The sequence below is a fragment of the Cyprinodon tularosa genome, unplaced genomic scaffold (assembly GCF_016077235.1).
Source record: "Cyprinodon tularosa strain WSP-4 unplaced genomic scaffold, ASM1607723v1 ctg5, whole genome shotgun sequence".
Classification (NCBI taxonomy): domain Eukaryota; kingdom Metazoa; phylum Chordata; class Actinopteri; order Cyprinodontiformes; family Cyprinodontidae; genus Cyprinodon; species Cyprinodon tularosa.
Genome location: NW_024039229.1, coordinates 1,919,526 through 1,940,501, shown reverse-complemented (window position 1 = coordinate 1,940,501; position 20,976 = coordinate 1,919,526). Strand labels below are relative to the sequence as shown.

Below are 20,976 nucleotides of genomic sequence, written 5' to 3'. Positions count from 1 at the left end.
TGTGAAGTACTGTTGGGGGGACTAGAGGCTGACGAAAATTCTTGTATCTCTGGGCTTTCTAGTGCTACATTTTTTTAGTTTCCTTAGTTAGAGTGAGCAAAATAAGTATTTGAACACCCTGCTATTTTACAAGATATCACACTGAGAAATAATGTAGACAATGTGGAATTGTCATCGTAGGTACATGTCTACTGTGAGAGACATAATCTTAAAAAACAAAATTCCAGAAATCACAATGTATGATTTTTGTAACTACTTATTTGTGTGATTCAGCTGCAAATAACTATTTAAACATCTCGAAAAAATATTTGTATTATCTGGTACAGTAGCCGCTGTTTGCAGTTACAGAAGTAAAATGTTTTCTGTAGTTTTTATACAGGTTTGCACACACTGCAGGAGGGATTTTGGCCCGTTCCTCCACACAGATCTTTTTTTTTTAGATCAGTCAGGTTTCTGGGCTGTTGCTGAAAAACAACAGGTCTACATGGATTTCTGGGCTGCTTTCTCACCTCTCTTAAGATCATTGAGAACCCATGAGGTGAGATCTTGCATGAAGCCCCAGTCCGAGGTAGATTGACAGTCATGTTTAGCTTCTTCCATTTTCTAATGATTTCTCCAACATTGGAACTTTTTTTACCAAGCTGCTTGGCAATTTCCAGCCTTGTGGAGATGTACAACTTAGTCTCTAGTGTCATTGAACAGCTCTTTGGTTTTGGCCATATGTTAGTAGTTGGATTCTTACTAATTGTATGGGGTGGACAGGGGTCTTTATGCAGCTAACAACCTCAAAGGTGCATCTAATTTAGGATAACCATAAAAATGGAGGGGAGATGGAAATTCTGAAGGCAGACTAACAGGTCTTTGAGGGTCAGAATTCTATCTGATAGATAGATGTTCAAATACTTATTTGCAGATTTTTTCTTTTTAGATTATGCCTCTCACAGTGGACAAGGACCTATGATGACAATTTCAGAACCTTCCATGATTTCTAAGTGGGAGAAGTTACAAAATAGCAGGGTGTTCAAATGCTTATTTTCCTCACTGTATAGGTTAGTAGGATTAGTTCCTTTAACCCCAGTCGGCCTCAAATTTGATGTGACATGGTCTCTGAGGTTTTCCAAACCTATTTTTCTGTCTTATTTTAATGAGTGAATTTTGGATTTTATTTGGATGCAAGAATGACACATTCTTATGCTACGTTCAGACCGCACATGATAGAGACAGCAAAAGCAGCTGGTTTGCTATGTTTGTGAAATTCATGATCAGAAAAACCACAAACCGCATTTACTAGAAAATGTATATTTGTGAAAGAACTTATAAGTTCTTTTGTATATGGTTCTATATATATTTGTCTAATGCAACTAAAAAGTTTACATACATAAATATGTTCAGCTGTCATTTATTTTAAAACATGCATTTAGATAAAAGTTTAAAAGTGATCTCAGATCAAACACTGACCAACAGTTCAGGTACTTGGTAACATCTCACTTCAAAAATCTAAATTTTAGAGTAGTTTATAAATATTGACCTTATTTTAAATGCTAGACAGAATGAATAGGATAGAAAACTTTGCTGGTCCAAATTAAAACAACATATTTACAAAAAATAATAAAAACCAAAATTTAAACAAAAGGAACTTTCCTACTGTTTTTTTTTTTTTTTTCAAGAGTAATGCTACGCAGTTCCTTTAAATGAGGTGGAGGAAGAGTTTAAAAGAGAACAAAATATTTGCTAGAGTAAGAATCAATGAGCCCTTTGTTAAACAATAATGTGGAAGTTCCTCATAGGATCATGTGACAATAAAACACTAAGGACACTACCCAGAACTAATTCATTTCCTTAGATATGTGTTCCAGTCCTAAACATGTTAGTTGTTTGTTTCCAACTGGGCCTTAGTTATGTTTGCACCACTTAGTTACCTAGAACCCCCTCTCCAATATAGACAAACTATTTATTTCCTACATTATTAGATAAGTGTATAAACCAAAACATGCTTCCCTCTGGGCTTTGTCTCTGTTGGATTTCCATGTCATCCCAAATTTCAAATCTAAGAATGTCTCTGATGTTAAAAGTTCACATAATTCTGAAATTTACATATGTTTTCTCAATCAGTTATTAGTTCTGATTGACAAAAAAACAAACAGTATTCTCTTTAAAACACATGAAACTACAAGAGAAACACAAGAAACTTTTTAAAAATATTTTTTGAAAAAAAATACACGGCAAATGAAGAAAACTGGAAAATACTTGGAGAGAATAACAAAGTCAAGCATTATCTTTCTCTAATTTACAAATGGACAAGTAAAGATAGCAGCAAAAATGTTGAAAAAATGAGAAAAGTATTTTATAACAATCCAATAAAGACCCAGAAGCGGATAAAATAAATGCTGTTATAGTATTGTAAACTTTTTCCAACAGCTATTGTTATAAACATTTACATTTTTTTGTTTGTTGTTTTGGTTTATGTTATACCATGGGGAAAATATGATGCAGAGGCAAAGATAAACTGATCTTTGTTCATATAAAGACACTAAAGTGAAACCAAAACAAGCCTGTATGTTATGGGTTATTAACATTGTAAATGTGAAAGCACACACAAAAAGTCACACAATCCGTATGACCACTTAAAGCAGATAATTTGTCCTATGTTACATAATGCAGGAAATGAACCACAAATACAAGCAAAGTTGGAGAAGCTCATAACAGGGATGCTAAAACAAAGCCTACAATAAGATAAAAGTATATCTGTACCTGGATTAGATATAGATCTGACTTATAGCAAGAATTTCCATATCTTTATGCTGTCATGAGATAATGTGATTCTATTCTGCTTCCTACAGAGAACCTGAGGAGGCACTAATATCACATATGGGCTGATCTGAGTTTTATAGATTAAAAGATTAAATGGAAAAAAGGTGAGCTGGCGGACAGTGACACTTGGTAACCTTTTACATCAGTTTTCAATAGTCCACCTAACAGACTTGTATATTTTACTGCCTTAAATCTTTTATGGGGCACTCAGTGCTTTCCTATTTTCTCATCCAGTTGAATGATCAGCTGTATTTTTTATTTTACTTATTGGGGTCTTTACCTGTATGTACATTTGTTCTTTTTTATCTCTAACTCAGATCTCCTACATCTCTACCTCCTGAAAATAGAAGATCCTCCTCAGCTTTTTATCATGTTTTCAGACTAGTTTGGTGGTTTACACTGAAATGGCTCTCCTGCCGTCCAATCAGATTGCAAGATCAAAGATGGAATATTGTGTGATGAAATAAACATCAGATGCTGCCATTATTCCACTCTCTATTAACCACTACAGGAACTAATGACTACCTGGCTACCAAGATATTTTATGAAAAAAGTGAAGTAAAGCAGCCAGGGTGATTTTCTGCAGCCCAGTTTAATTTAATCCTCAGTTTATATCATGCTTAAGTTATCATAACAAATTTGTTAATAATGTTCATTTATGTATGTTATGGCATTTGGAACATCTATTTTACCCTAAATGACAACTCATTTACCAGAGGGACTGATCCTTGCTCCAAGTTCTGTTGGAATGAACAGGCTGACCAAGCCTTTCAGAAACTCAAGAACTTATTTACTTCAGCACCTTTTCTGGTTTTCGCTGATCCTGGCATCAAATGAAGTGCTGGCAACAGCAGAAGGTGGAATGTAAACGGCTACCAAAAGAACACTGGTAAGATCTCTGTGGAAATAATATAAATGACAACAAATTTCTGAGATAAAAACTTCAGCAACACTTGAAGTGCAGCATCACACTTTATTTGACACCAACATGCATCGGCCTGTGGCCGTCTTCAGGGTCATTTACAATTCACCTCATAGTTTGCATTTAACTCAGGCATATTCCAGATAAAATTAAAATTAAAATTAAAATTAAAATGAACCAATCATACACTTACACCAACTGAGCAATAAGGCTCTACAGTAGCAGCGATTCAAAATGACCCTTCCCAGTCAAACGCCAGACTAATAGCAGCCCACTTCCGTGCAGGTCCCAGCAAAATCCCATCCAACTTTCAGCCACTGGCCTTCTCTTTTTTTTGCATTTTCTTTTACTGTGATTCCGCCCCCTTTCACTGAATTACAGGGTCGGACCAGGAGATAACGCTTCTCTTTAGATCCAAATGTTCACAGGGATTCAGCGTGTGTGAGCTGTGATTGACACTCCATCAGACGCTCCTCTGGCTGTGATTGGTTGTTTTGACTCGTCCCGAATTATTCTTTCCAGATTGAAATACAGGCAGTATGCGGGACCAATTAAAGCAGTTTTTTTCACAGGTTACATATCACATGTACTGCTGTCTGGGCATAGGGACAGTTTTAGCCAATATGACAAAAAAGTGATTTTTAAAAACTTACAGACTTCAGCTTTAAGTTTTAAAAAAGGTACACCTTCCCACACGAATATACAAAAAAAGGAAAATCAGCTAGTAATCAACCACATTATTATACTTATCAGGTTATTTTCCAATTAAGCCAACTACCAGTTTTAGCCTTTGAAGCAGACACTTGTCTTCTTTTAAGGCTAGACCTAAAATTTTCCTTTGTGATAAAGGTAATAGAGTGACTTGGGTTCTCCTGAGCTACCTCTATAATTAAGCTGCTATAGGCTTAGACTGCTGGAGGACATAGAGACCCATTTTCATCATTCTGCTTCATTCTATGTCTATTCTCCAACTCTGCAGTATTTGTTAGTCCAATCTCTAATATTATTGACCTATCTCTTTCATTTATTTATTTTTTTTATCTTTTAGTTAATCTCTTTACTTTTTCTCATAGTAGGATCATCTGGTCTTCTCCTGTTTGGCTGGGACACCATCCTGGGGAGAAATATCAACTTTGCTGCTGCCATCAACACCCTTGTTTATAGATTTTGGAGTTTGGCCTGTTTTTTTCAGTGTAGTCATGTTTCTCTTACTGTGACTGGCTCTATGTGCTCACATTCATCCTCTGACATGGGAGCTGGCTTGGACCTTGTCTGCCTGGCTGTGTCTTTCCTCCATCGGGCCACCTGTGGGGCTGGTTGACAGTTACCTTTTGTATCTCAGCTTCTTTTTGTATGTCTGTGTGTGTCTACTTGAACCCCAGTCGGCCTCAGCATTAGGTCTGGTTCTGCTGAAATTTTCTTCCTGTTAGAATTGAGCTTTGCTCTCCACTGTCGCTCCAAACATATTCGGTGTGTGGGATTGCTTTCAAGTCAATGAGTTGATGCATTCAGCTGGTTTTCCTTCCCCCCAGATTAGAAATACTCAGTCAGCGATCTGTTCTGCCCTGCTCACGTACGCCTTGTGGATTATTTGTCTGTCATGTTTATCAATGGGAGCTTTTCCACATCCACCACTACACCTCTGCTCTTCACCATCCATGTACGTCTTCTCCATACGTAACCATCAAAATATAGAGCCGAGCTATTTTTTGCTCTGCTTCTGGTCCAGCCAGGTCAAGATCCGCAATTGCAATTGCACCAAACAGGAGAAAAAACGGCGAGAAGATATTTTGTCAAATTAAAATATACAGCTCGGTAACTACAAATTTTGAGCATAATTCCTATATATTCCCAATAACTAAGACCGTTTAATTAAATAATTGGTTACAAACTATTGGTACTTCAACATACCAGAAAGCAGATTTTCCATCTCAATCTAAAAATTAATTTAAAACCGAGACACTTAAAAGTTTCATCAAATCCAGTCAGAACAACTTTCAAGAGCACCTGTCATGACTTCAAAACAAACTTCTTATTGCAGGCATGGAATTAAGAGATGCTGATTTTGGAAGTAGAGAACAAACAGAAAATATTTGGGAAGAAACTGCACATATGCCAGATGCTGATGGGGATTTTTTTAATAGGTCGTGTTAAATTAAGCGTTAATTTCCGCATGTTTTGCTCCTATGAATTTAATAATAATATAGCGCATGCTCTCCCCGAGCTCTGAGGAAGTCGGAACAGGGCAAGACAGGAGGAACCGCGGCGGCTATAGGCTTTGCGCAGGTGGTCTGAAGTGCAGCGGGGCGGTAACGGATGATGTGGGATTTCACAATTAGATAGAAAACTTTGAACCAATCTGACTGGCTGAATTGTCTTTATAAAATGCCTTTAGATAACAGCTGTTGTGAATTGAGCAATATAAATAAACTGATTTTGATTTAATTATATAGATAAGATCAATATACATTTTTCTGACATCAGTCAAATTGTATACACTTAGTTTGTTAAAATATTAAAAGGATGTTGCTACTTTACATAAATGTACTCTCATCTTAAGCCTGCCAATTATTTGAAAGCTTAACTACAAAATAATTCCAAACTGTGTTAATTCATTCTAAATCTTTTCTTATCACTACCTATATATAAATATATATATATATATATATATATATATATATATATATATATATATATATATATATATATATATATATATATATATATATGTCAATGAACAAACTTTTTTGGTCATTAGCTGGTTGTTATAGGGAGCATGGATGTGAATCCAGGGCAGAATGCTGCATTTCTTGATCTGAAGTATGATTCTCACAGAGAGATGTTTTCAGAATCTGAAGAATCAAAAACATGATGTTAATCAACCAATCTTAAAATCACTATACAGTTCACCAGTTCAACACCAGTTAAATCAATCTCTACAAAAGAGAAACAGATAGGTGCAAAGCCTACTTACCGGGGGTGAGAGGTCTCTCTGAAAGTGAAACATAATTTAGGATTTAGTATTCAAATATCTAAAAAAGAGAAATTGAAGAAAAAATAGAATGGGAGGCAGATCTTTTAGTTATCAGGCTCCTCTCCTGTGGAACCAACTACCAGTTTTAGTCCGTGAGGCAGACACCCTGTCTACTTTTAAGGCTAGGCTTAAAACTTTCCTTTTGGATAAAGCTTATAGTTAGAGTGGCTCAGGTTATCCTGAGCTATCTCTATAGTTATGCTGCTATAGGCTTAGACTTCTGGAGGACATAGACCACTTTTTCATCATTCTTTTTCATTCAATCTCTATTCTCCTATTCTGCAGAATCTGTTAGTTCAGTCTAACATTATGCTCTCTCTGCTTTTTTTCATAGTAGCTTTGCCTCATCTCTTCCTGTTTGGCTGTGACACCATTCTGGAGAGAAATATCAGCTGTGCTACTGCCATCAACGCCTTTTTTTTATAGATGTTCGACATCGGCTTGTTTTTCAGTGTTGTCCTGTTTCTCTGCTTGTGACTGGCTGGATATGCTCACTTAATCCTCTGACATGAGAGCTGGCTCAGAGCTCTTCTGCCTGGCTGTGTGTTTCCTGGACGGGGCCACCTTCTATAGTTGCCTTTTGTGTCTCTGCTTTTGTCTCCTTGAACCCCAGTCGGCCTCGGCAGATGGCCGCTCACACTGAGCCTGGTTCTGCTGGAAGTTTCTACCTGTTAAAAGTGAGTTTTTTTTTATCAAAAATTTTAAAAACAAACTCAGTTCCCTGAGGTGGAATCTACACAGGTGTTTTATTTATTTTTGACAAAGTATCTTCATATGTTGAGTATAGTCTTTAATCCGGGGACATGTCTAGAAAAATAATAATAAAATTTCCATGTTAGTTGCAAACATGTGACATCAGCTATCCTGTCTGTCCTAGGCTTCCCCCTGGTGTACAACTGAAGAAATTACTAACAAAGGAAGAAAATGAAGGGCTGCATGGTGCTGCATTTTGCAGCAAAAAGGTTCCGGGCTTGATTCCTGGCTCTGGGTCTTTTTACATGTTCTCCCTGTTCGATTGTACTTCCTGCGCATGAGTGGGTTCTCTATGGCTTCCAGAGTCTAAAAGCATGACTGTTAATTGGCATCTCTAAATTGTCTCTAGGTGTTAGTGTTGTCTCTAGGTGTTAGTGTGCATGGTTGTCTCTGTGTTGCCCTGCAACAGACTGACGGCATGTCTAGTATGTACCCAGCCTCTTGCCCATAGACTGCCAGAGAAAGGCCCTGGCCTCACCCAAACCTGATGGAATAAGTGAGGGGGCGATGGACGGATGGATGGTGGCTTAATGGCTTTGTTGCATCTACCTAAATCAGTGTTTGAGATTAATATCAGCATGGACATTGGTTTTTGTTGCCCAAAACTGATATTATGGTTTATGTCTCAAAGCATTGCAGGACCATTAGAGCTTTTAATATGATGTTTTGAATGACCAAGGGGTGACTGTTGTGTTTAACTTTCTGTATCATGAACTGTTTGGTAAAATCAGGGTCCACCAGGGTCAGTTGAACAGCTTGGAAGAACTGGCCAGCAAATATATGCTCCTATTTAACGACATTTATTGAGTGAGCAGGTTCACCGGGTCGTCTTTGCGAATTGAAAATGAGAGAGAGTTGGCCAATTGGGGCAAACAGCAGGGAAAATTTCTGGTGCTAGGTTGCTTAAAGCTACAGTATGTTTAACCTGATTAACTAAGATAAGTGATTTATTGGTTATTGACTGAAGTTGTTTCTTGGATTTGTTTGAATAATTTAGGCATGTATTTCATGTGGCTGGCATTTAGTCTAAATCAGCAGCAGTCTAAATTTGTCTAAATTTTCAGAATTCCCTCTACATAATTATGTGAGATTTTAATACTTGTTGGTCTGCACTGCAACAGTGCAGCTGGTTTCCTGAAGATCTGACTGTGGAAGCACACTGTTGGGATGCGTTATTTGGACTCTAAGCCCACCTTCTGTTTGCAACATTAGTGTGCTAAGATGCACACAGGCAGGCCATAATGAGCCCTCATTCACACAGACTCCTTCATCTATGTGGATACTTGAGAAATACTGTTTTAGTCAATTACAGCTGACCTAACTCTGATAGTGCTGCACTATGCATAGGCCCCATGATTCTACAGAACATAATGTGCTTCATTTTCATACAGCAGGACTCCTAGTTTAAGCTTTATAATATCCTTTTAAAACCATTGCTGTGTAAACAAAGAAAAACATGAGGTCAAATGACGTCAAAGGCTGGCTGTAACTTTCTCACAGTAATCATTTACAAACACATAAAATAAAGATTTTTGACTCCTCCTTCAAAAAAAATCACAAAATCTTGATCCACATACAGTAGCACTGTTTGAACTTGTGGTTAAACTTTAACCACTTTTGCTTTTATTTCCTGCAGAACTTTGAACATTATTTAACTGTTAACTGAAATAAAAGAAACAAGCAATGTCACAAGATAAACTTTATTGGGCAATACTGAAGAACCGAATACATTTTGTTTGTTCATCAAAAAGGTCTGAATATGTTTTCCTGCATATTTTGTCTGGTTCTAAAGACAAAAATAATTTGATACACAATACACTAAGGACCTGATAAATAAAAGCAATGATTAAACATGTTCACAAAAATGTGAAAAACGTTAACCAGTCTTATAATACTTCACTATTTAAAATAGTCTGCCAAGTACTTCATTTCAAAATCAGTTGATGAAGGAATCATCTGTTTCACTTTGAGAGTTAGAATGTGTTTCCAACTAAACCATGGTCCTATTTCACAGTGAAATGCAAACTGCTATATTAAAATAAATGGATAAAAATGTCTAAGACTAAACGCAGATTTGATCTACTGGTTTCTCTCAAGAAGTGCTTGAGTCACAGCAGAAACTTTGGTCTCACTGTATGCTGGGAGATGTAAGTGAAAAAATATATAATGAAATGTATATATATCTATATATATCTATATATATATATATATATATATATATATATATATATAGATATATATAGATATATATGTATATATATAAAACCAAAAGCTACTTCATACCTCAAAAAGTATAGAATCATAAAATTACATAACACATTGTATAAATGACCAAAAATTGGCAGATAAAAAGATAGAAAAGAAATAACAGAAATACATTCATTTTACAATATTTTTAAGGTGATAGTACCTTTCTTTATTGATAGACTTTGTAAATGGATTTTGAGAGATTTAATGGAAAAGTGACAGGAAACAGACAACAAATTAAATGTACAATACAATAACTATTTGAGTTTATTAATAAAGACTTGAAAAAACAACTGAAAAAAAAAACTCAATAAATACAACACAAACAATTCCAAAATTATCAAATCAAACTACCTGTTTATAACTATCTACCTATGCAAGGAATGACAAGGTCCTACTGTAGATGATCGAGAGAGAAAGTTTCAGAGCAATAATTTAAATGCTGGATATTCACAACTTAACGAGGTAAAATGCTTCAGCCAAACTGCTATTCATACATTATGATCAACACCGAAATAAACTGGAAACAGAGCAATGTGCCATCACACAACATCCACAAATCTGTGGTCAAGTTGCTTCATCGAACACTGAGTATTTTGAGTCAATTTGTGGTGTTTATAGAACCTTCCTTAAATATTTAGTTTTTTAAAAAGATTCTTTTTTTTTCAGTGACATGGCCTCTTCTATTAGCCTCCTCTTTGACCTGCATTTTTTCCATTAAATTTTTTTCACTATTTATCAATTTTAACTTACTTTGATACATATATCATTTGTGCTATATATATACACTCTACCTGCAAATGATTGTGTGAGAAATAAATTTGTTCTCAGTCTGTGAACCACTTGAGATAGGCTTGGCATCCCTCCTAACAGTAAGTCTACCTCTGCTACTGCTCCTTGCAGTAGGCTTATTGTTAGGAGGGAAGCCAAGCCTATCTCAAGTGGTTCACAGACCCATTTTTAAAGAAACATCAGCCAGAAGCCACTAAATGTTTTTAGCAGGGCTGTGATTGTAAGCATTGTGGTTGGATTTGCACAAAACATTTTCTGATCTGAAGGACATGCTTAACAAGAAAAATGAGCCTCTAGAAATTAATGAGGTATGTGCTAAAAGTTTTAAGGGTCAGAATATAAAATGCAATGTTTCAACCAGAAAGTTTTAACACTGTAGGTTAATGTAGGTATCAATTTTAAATTGTTAACCACAGTTTTAAGAAATATATTTGGAGTAATGATCAGACGGAGTGCTTTCACTTTTCGTTGTAGGAACAAGAAATGTATATATCTTTCAACTGGCTTTTTATGTAGGCCTAATTTAGAATGCTGTGTATCAATTTGTTAAATACACATCTATTTTTCCATGATTATATGCTGAAATAGAGTTTGATGCTGTCAGTTCACAGACACTAGAATGTCTATAATAAAATGTCACTAGAAACTGTAGTTTCTGTAAAGTTATGCTTGCAGAAACCAGACTAAAACATATTTTAAAAAATCAACAGTTCTCTAAAAAGGATGTTAATTGTTCAGGGACAACCTTCTTTGAAACTCTGGACAGGAATGTAAGTTTTATACTGTATGGGTCTGTTTTTAAGATCAGTCTCGATTATTTTATTTAAGAGGTTTGAAAAAATCATGTTTAAAAAGGTTTTGAGATACATCAGAGGAGAATGAAACATACTGGTATGGTAGCCCAGAGACCAATGGAATCAAACTGTTTCACCTCTGAAACGTTGAGCATCAGAAGGACAAAAATATTGCTTCATTCTTGTTACATAAGCTGAGATATCAACCTGTGTTTAATTATTAATAAAGACTAAAGAGAAGGTGCAGACTTAACAACCAAGTCACAAAAATATGCTTGGAAATTTTGCTTCAATATCCTGAATTTTGCAACAAAAAGACTTATGAAATGTATTTATATCTGATTTACAAAAGACTGATGTGTTTTTTTTGTTAAAATTATCAGCTTACAGTAGTAGTTTTTTTTATCAAAAATTTTAAAAACAAACTCAGTTCCCTGAGGTGGAATCTACACAGGTGTTTTATTTATTTTTGACAAAGTATCTTCATATGTTGAGTATAGTCTTTAATCCGGGGACATGTCTAGAAAAATAATAATAAAATTTACATGTTAGTTGCAAACATGTGACATCAGCTATCCTGTCTGTCCTAGGCTTCCCCCTGGTGTACAACTGAAGAAATTACTAGCAAAGGAAGAAAATGAAGGGCTGCATGGTGCTCCATTTTGCAGCAAGAAGGTTCCGGGCTTGATTCCTGGCTCTGGGTCTTTTTGCATGTTCTCCCTGTTCGATACTTCCTGCGCATGAGTGGGTTCTCTATGGCTTCCAGAGTCTAAAAGCATGACTGTTAATTGGCATCTCTAAATTGTCTCTAGGTGTTAGTGTTGTCTCTAGGTGTTAGTGTGCATGGTTGTCTCTGTGTTGCCCTGCAACAGACTGACGGCATGTCTAGTATGTACCCAGCCTCTTGCCCATAGACTGCCAGAGAAAGGCCCTGGCCTCACCCAAACCTGATGGAATAAGTGAGGGGGCGATGGACGGATGGATGGTGGCTTAATGGCTTTGTTGCATCTACCTAAATCAGTGTTTGAGATTAATATCAGCATGGACATTGGTTTTTGTTGCCCAAAATTGATATTATGGTTTATGTCTCAAAAGCATTGCAGGACCATTAGAGCTTTTAATATGATGTTTTGAATGACCAAGGGGTGACTGTTGTGTTGAACTTTCTGTATCATGAACTGTTTGGTAAAATCAGGGTCCACCAGGGTCAGTTGAACAGCTTGGAAGAACTGGCCAGCAAATATATGCTCCTATTTAACGACATTTATTGAGTGAGCAGGTTCACCGGGTCGTCTTCGCGAATTGAAAATGAGAGAGAGTTGGCCAATTGGGGCAAACAGCAGGGAAAATTTCCTGTGCTAGGTTACTTAAAGCTACAGTATGTTTAACCTGATTAACTAAGATAAGTGATTTATTGGTTATTGACTGAAGTTGTTTCTTGGATTTGTTTGAATAATTTAGGCATGTATTTCATGTGGCTGGCATTTAGTCTAAATCAGCAGCAGTCTAAATTTGTCTAAATTTTCAGAATTCCCTCTACATAATTTTATGAGATTTTAAAGCTTGTTGGTCTGCACTGCAACAGTGCAGCTGGTTTCATGAAGATCTGACTGTGGAAGCACACTGTTGGGATGCGTTATTTGGACTCTAAGCCCACCTTCTGTTTGCAACATTAGTGTGCTAAGATGCACACAGGCAGGCCATAATGAGCCCTCATTCACACAGACTCCTTCATCTATGTGGATACTTGAGAAATACTGTTTTAGTCGATTACAGCTGACCTAACTCTGATAGTGCTGCACTATGCATAGGCCCCATGATTCTACAGAACATAATGTGCTTCATTTTCCATACAGCAGGACTCCTAGTTTAAGCTTTATAATATCCTTTTAAAACCATTGCTGTGTAAACAAAGAAAAACATGAGGTCAAATGACGTCAAAGGCTGGTTGTGACTTTCTCACAGTAATCATTTACAAACACATAAAATAAAGATTTTTGACTCCTCCTTCAAAAAAAAATCACAAAATCTTGATCCACATACAGTAGCACTGTTTTAACTCGTGGTTAAACTTTAACCACTTTTGCTTTTATTTCCTGCAGAACTTTGAACATTATTTAACTGTTAACTGAAATAAAAGAAACAAGCAATGTCACAAGATAAACTTTATTGGGCAATACTGAAGAACCGAATACATTTTGTTTGTTAATCAAAAAGGTCTGAATATGTTTTCCTGCATATTTTGTCTGGTTCTAAAGACAAAAAAAATTTGATACACAATACACTAAGGCACTGATAAATAAAAGCAATGATTAAACATGTTCACAAAAATGAGAAAAACATTAACCAGTCTTATAATACTTCACTATTTAAAATAGTCTGCCAAGTACTTCATTTCACAATCAGTTGATGAAGGAATCATCTGTTTCACTTTGAGAGTTAGAATGTGTTTCCAACTAAACCATGGTCCTATTTCACAGTGAAATGCAAACTGCTATATTAAAATAAATGGATAAAAATGCCTAAGACTAAACGCAGATTTGATCTACTGGTTTCTCTCAAAAAGTGCTTGAGTCACAGCAGAAACTTTGGTCTCACTGTATGCTGGGAGATGTAAGTGAAAAAATATATAATGAAATGTATATATATAAATATATATATAAAACCAAAAGCTACTTCATACCTCAAAAAGTATAGAATCATAAAATTACATAACACATTGTATAAATGACCAAAAATTGGCAGATAAAAAGATAGAAAAGAAATAACAGAAATACATTCATTTTACAATATTTTTAAGGTGATAGTACCTTTCTTTATTGATAGACTTTGTAAATGGATTTTGAGAGATTTAATGGAAAAGTGACAGGAAACAGACAACAAATTAAATGTACAATACAATAACTATTTGAGTTTATTAATAAAGACTTGAAAAAAAAACTCAATAAATACAACACAAACAATTCCAAAATTATCAAATCAAACTACCTGTTTATAACTATCTACCTATGCCCGGAATGACAAGGTCCTACTGTAGATGATCGAGAGAGAAAGTTTCAGAGCAATAATTTAAATGCTGGATATTCACAACTTAACGAGGTAAAATGCTTCAGCCAAACTGCTATTCATACATTATGATCAACACCGAAATAAACTGGAAACAGAGCAATGTGCCCTCACACAACATCCACAAATCTGTGGTCAAGTTGCTTCATCGAACACTGAGTATTTTGAGTCAATTTGTGGTGTTTATAGAACCTTCCTTAAATATTTAGTTTTTTAAAAAGATTCATTTTTACTTAGTTTTTCAGGTTTGGAGTCAGTGACCTGGCCTCTTCTATTAGCCTCCTCTTTGACCTGCAGACCATCAAAAGGGACTGATCTATCGACACAATGGATCATTAGGGAAATATAGTCAGAGCATAGAGTAGAGAACAAACAGAAAATATTTGGGAAGAAACTGCACATATGCCAGATGCTGATGGGGATTTTTTTAATAGGTCGTGTTAAATTAAGCGTTAATTTCCGCATGTTTTGCTCCTATGAATTTAATAATAATATAGCGCATGCTCTCCCCGAGCTCTGAGGAAGTCGGAACAGGGCAAGACAGGAGGAACCGCGGCGGCTATAGGCTTTGCGCAGGTGGTCTGAAGTGCAGCGGGGCGGTAACGGATGATGTGGGATTTCACAATTAGATAGAAAACTTTGAACCAATCTGACTGGCTGAATTGTCTTTATAAAATGCCTTTAGATAACAGCTGTTGTGAATTGAGCAATATAAATAAACTGATTTTGATTTAATTATATAGATAAGATCAATATACATTTTTCTGACATCAGTCAAATTGTATACACTTAGTTTGTTAAAATATTAAAAGGATGTTGCTACTTTACATAAATGTACTCTCATTTTAAGCGTGCCAATTATTTGAAAGCTTAACTACAAAATAATTCCAAACTGTGTATATATATATATATATATATATATATATATATATATATATATATATATATATATATATATATATATATATATATATATATATATATATATATATATATACAGTATGTCAATGAACAAACTTTTTTGGTCATTAGCTGGTTGTTATAGGGAGCATGGATGTGAATCCAGGGCAGAATGCTGCATTTCTTGATCTGAAGTATGATTCTCACAGAAAGATATTTTCAGAATCTGAAGAATCAAAAACATGATGTTAATCAACCAATCTTAAAATCACTATACAGTTCACCAGTTCAACACCAGTTAAATCAATCTCTACAAAAGAGAAACAGATAGGTGCAAAGCCTACTTACCGGGGGTGAGAGGTCTCTCTGAAAGTGAAACATAATTTAGGATTTAGTATTCAAATATCTAAAAAAGAGAAATTGAAGAAAGAGTAGAATGGGAGGCAGATCTTTTAGTTATCAGGCTCCTCTCCTGTGGAACCAACTACCAGTTTTAGTCCGTGAGGCAGACACCCTGTCTACTTTTAAGGCTAGGCTTAAAACTTTCCTTTTGGATAAAGCTTATAGTTAGAGTGGCTCAGGTTATCCTGAGCTATCTCTATAGTTATGCTGCTATAGGCTTAGACTTCTGGAGGACATAGACCACTTTTTCATCATTCTTTTTCATTCAATCTCTATTCTCCTATTCTGCAGAATCTGTTAGTTCAGTCTCTAACAATATGCTCTCTCTGCTTTTTTTCATAGTAGCTGTGCCTCATCTCTTCCTGTTTGGCTGTGACACCATTCTGGAGAGAAATATCAGCTGTGCTACTGCCATCAACGCCTTTTTTTATAGATGTTCGACATCGGCTTGTTTTTCAGTGTTGTCCTGTTTCTCTGCTTGTGACTGGCTGGATATGCTCACTTAATCCTCTGACATGAGAGCTGGCTCAGAGCTCTTCTGCCTGGCTGTGTGTTTCCTGGACGGGGCCACCTTCTATAGTTGCCTTTTGTGTCTCTGCTTTTGTCTCCTTGAACCCCAGTCGGCCTCGGCAGATGGCCGCTCACACTGAGCCTGGTTCTGCTGGAAGTTTCTACCTGTTAAAAGTGAGTTTTTCCTCTCCACTGTTGCCACAAGCATGCTTAGTGTGAGGGATTGCCATCGAGTCAATGGGTCGATGCAATCACCTAATTTCCCTTTAAAAGAAAACTTTGAATCAATTTCACTGTATGATCTGGTTGAATTGTAAAGTGACTTGAGATGACGTGTTTTGAATTGGAACTATATAAATAAACTGAATTGGATTTATCTCCTGGCTCTAATCCCGAGCACGTCTTCGACACCTGCCTTAGCTTCACCTTCTGGATTATCCTGCCTTCCTTCGTTAACTCGGTTCTAATCTCCTGCTTGTTGTCCGACCTCCAGAACATCAGCTCCCTGGACTCGCAAGACCCAAGTCTTATTGGCAGCTGAATGGCTGGTTCCAACCTCATACTCTGGGCACGGACTGAATTATACGACCAGGTTAGTGAATTACACGTTTATTCTCATCCTCCGACAGATAGACTTGGTCACAAATATGTGTTCTGTCCTGCCGAGGTTCCCGCCTTAGACACCAACGCTGATCTCTGCAGTTCAGTGATAAATAAACGTGTCGTTGAATCTTACTCTCTTTCTACCTCTAATACTGGGTCGTTTTGTTCTGAGCCTGACATTACCTGAAGTTAAGAACATTTGTTGAACCAGTTATGATGTACTCATAGGAACCCAAAGTAGAAAGAAGAGAAATTTAAGACAAGAATGCGAAAATGTTGTTGTGAAAGGTCCCTATGCTGAATGAATTATTGGTAAGATGCATCCCTCTTCCTCTTTCTACCTCCTTCTGGATCGCAAGCACTTATTATACTGACCGCTAATGGTTTTGCTTACGTGTCCTTACCAATTTGTGCAATTTAAATTGAAGTAATGATTTTCTTAAAGGAAAAGTTGACACTTTTTTCATTGGTGTACAAGAAACTTCCAGGATGCTATAAATCTTTTTAAAAAATTTTCAGATAAATGACAAACACATCTCTCAGATTTACTCACCATTTTCCCTCTTGCAAGCAGTAAATCCTAATGCAATGATGATGATGACAATCAGAACAGAAATTACAACAATGATGATGATCCTTATCTGAGGTGAATCTTCAGAATCTGCACAGACACAAACAAAATCAACAGAGCAATTCAGAAAACGGCCCTGTTGGGGCTTATGTTTTACTTGGAGGGAAGGCAGCAATATGTTAAGGTTGGTAGATTTAAATCTAATCTCTGTTTAATGACATGGGAGTGCCACAAGGATCAGCCCTGAGATATCTATTACTTACAATGGACATAAATGACCTGTAGAACTATTGTCAGGGTGTTAACTATCAGGTATATGTTAAAGACACAGAAATAAGTGAAATAAATACTCTGATATCATTATTGATAAAATTTAAATTTTCAAAGTCAAGTTAATAACATAAAAAAAAGGTTAAACATAAATTGAATTGCTTTCATTCGGTTCTGTTGAATATGGATGCAATAATTTTTTTTACATCTCTAAAGCTAAAGCAAAAGCTGACTGCTCAGCAAGAAAACTCGCTATGGGCTGCCCCAACCCCAAAAGGCCCTAAATGATGCTAGATCGCCTAATTTACATATTTTATGTCATCCAGCTACAAGAGATTTGAGTCCCCTCACTCCCAAACCCCTTGTTTTTTTTTTTTTGCCATTTGTCAAAGCAGCAGAGAGACATAGGATAGCTGGAAGAAGAAAGAGCTTATAGAGACTTTTACAGAAAAGAGTAAAGAAAAATACATATAATTCTGACATTTAGTTCCATACTCCATACCAATTGTCCGCATAAATGCATCATTAGTTGTTTGCCACCCAGCCAAAAAAAAAGCAGAAAGCAGAGAGCAGCAGTGCAAATAAACAATAAAACTGGAAAAGCAGAAGGGGTGGGAATGAGGCTGTAGAATGAAAATGCTGTTATTTCATATGAGACAACCGTGTCATGTAGAATGTCCAAATTTAAGAAAATTTAAAGTTAGTACATTAACCAAAAAAAGACAAAAACATAGCGGTTAATTAATTACAACAATATACTAGAATTAAAGATGACACTACAGAATTCATGCATGTTTTTTGGGGTAGAGTATCATATGTAATTAAGAATAAAGATCAACTACTCAACTAATTAGGAAGAACTATACATTAATTTAAACAGCACCAATTTATGAATATGTTTTCAGCTTTATTAGTAAGGGAAAACTTGGCGGCTCTGTTGTAAAGTTTAGTACACTGAATTTAGATTTAAATATGTTAACAATCTTGTATCACCACTCATTTCTGCTCTTATGGTCAGATGTCAAGGCCCTCTTAGACCACCTACTAGAGCCTCAGACAGTGGGGACTGTACAGTCCTAATGCTTAGAATACATATTGGGCAGTCAAGTTACTCTTCTAAACAACCAAAACTGTGGAACTCTCTCCCAACTGACCTAAACCTACAGACCAATTTTAATACATGAAGTTAGGACAGAGAATGAATTTAATGAATATAATTATTTGTACACTTGTTCATATTTTAAATTGTCTGCTACTGTATGTAATCTAGTTTTACTGTATTGTCAAATATTAATTGATTTATTTACTTTTTAAAAAGCCTCGTATGGATTGGTGTTGAAAATTAGCACGTGCTTACACACTTATGCAATGCATCTGGTTTGTCCAATGTATATGTAATGTCCATATTAAATAAATAGATAAACAATAGTTAAATTGTTGAAACCACATATGTTTTCTGAATTGTCATCTTTTACTAGATGTTCTGGTGAATAATTTTAATTGAATGGATCATGGATTAGAAAGTTCAGTCTCTCAACACATGTATGTCAGCAACTTATGGGCCCCATATTTTTTTAAATATGGAAGGATTAAAACACCTTAATCTTATTTTGTTTCTTCTTTCTTTTTTTTTTATTGGGAGGAGGCGAGCTTGTTGGATTTTCACAAATAGAGATTCAAACAGGTTCTTTTCAAAAATGTTTATTAAAACTCGTAATTATCCTTTCTTTGTAGAGTATATTTGATAATTTCCCAGATTTTTGCTTTGATTAGATGACACGTGATACACACATCTAGTCGTGTAAAAACCTGATATTTGTAATGCCAAAATATAAGTGTTTATCCTTACCTCTGTTGGTCTCAATCACTGCTTCATCCAGCTTGGTCAGGATTCTGTCCTCAGCACCAGTAAACTGAAATACACATTCGTACCTCTTCCAGTCTTCAGGTGGGATTGATAAGATATCAAGATCTACATGATACTTGAACGTATTATCATCATTGGGAAGGACATCCCCATGTTCAACACCCTCATGAATTTCCTCTTCGTCTTTCGCCCAGAACATTAAGAATGTCTTTGGATAGAAACCTGTGGCATGGCACCTAACTGGAGAGGACGCAGTCTTTTGAAGGAGAGCCACAGATGGGTAATCTAAACATGAGATTGGAAAAGAAAAGGAAAGTGACAAAGGGGTAAAAGGTTGAAGATGTATTCAGAGTAAACCTTGGTCAACATTTTTTTCAAATATCTGTTACAATACAAACAAGTTAAGAATAATTAGCAAACATCTTTTAATGAACTGTTTTCAAAATAATTTAAGAACCCACTTAAACCCAACTCTTATTAACTGAATATTGATAGACTGAAAGTGCTTTGGTCAAACGACTGTACCTGTTCTTAAAAGAGTGTTATTTCCAGAAATCAAGGATTCATTGAGCCACTGATAGCATGCATTTGTGGTAAGTTCAGTGATAAAAATAATCTCTGCTTTATCTGTATCCCAAAGCTCTTTTAGAAAGAGAGCATCTTCTCTCAGAGCAATCCATTTTTGTCCTTTTAAATCAAATTCAAGAAGGTCTTCTCCATCATAACCGAACTTCACAAAACCAGTTAGCTCTCCAGTCTCCTTGTTTAGTTCACAGCCACCTGTACACTGGATAATATGGATACCTGGGACAGAAATTATTCCTCATTTCCTTAACATTGCCAAAACAAACATGCAGATGCTATAAACAAGTTTAAAATAAACGTATATAAATCGAGCACTTTAGAATGGAAATAATTGGACAATATTTTTCCATTTATGACCATAAAGTTAGAAACAATTTTAAGATAAGCATAAATGTAAAGAGTTATTTACTTATTGTTAGCTTAGCTAGCTTAAGATTTACATGCAGTTGTGTTAACTGCAAAAAAACATAATTTAAATACTTACCTTCACTTTGATTGAAGTGACCCATAAGTGTATTAATGGTGTTTCTGAAGAAGACAGGACTCTCCAAATAACAAGAACTTTTAGACAGCTCAAATAGATTTGGATCTTCATTAAATATTTGCTGCACCCAGTCCTGTTTTTCTTCGACTACTTTTGCATTGCAGTACATTGCCTGGATGTCATTAACTTCTACAACTGCTTCGTATGCAGGAATCTCTGTGAGTCCAGAGGATCCAGTCATATAAATCTTCAGCATGTGGTTTGCTATATGGAAAATAAAAGTTGGTTGGGAGAATAAATAAAAAATATTTTTTCTTGTTCTCTTACTGCATTCATTGTGTAAATATATTTACCCATGCATTCTT

General features: G+C 35.8%; 1 protein-coding gene across 1 annotated transcript; it reads right to left on the bottom strand.

The window, feature by feature from the left end:
- Window positions 1-15,427: 15,427 nt before the first annotated feature.
- Window positions 15,428-20,968, bottom strand: LOC119795102 (BOLA class I histocompatibility antigen, alpha chain BL3-7-like). The gene is made up of 7 exons (XM_038302926.1): window positions 20,965-20,968; window positions 20,612-20,875; window positions 20,068-20,346; window positions 19,525-19,827; window positions 17,388-17,495; window positions 15,668-15,685; window positions 15,428-15,545 (listed from the first exon to the last, which is right to left on the bottom strand). Exons 1-7 carry the CDS (start codon window positions 20,966-20,968, stop codon window positions 15,523-15,525), a joined length of 999 nt encoding a protein of 332 aa, XP_038158854.1. The 3' UTR covers window positions 15,428-15,522.
- Between the last annotated feature and the right edge of the window lie 8 nt (window positions 20,969-20,976).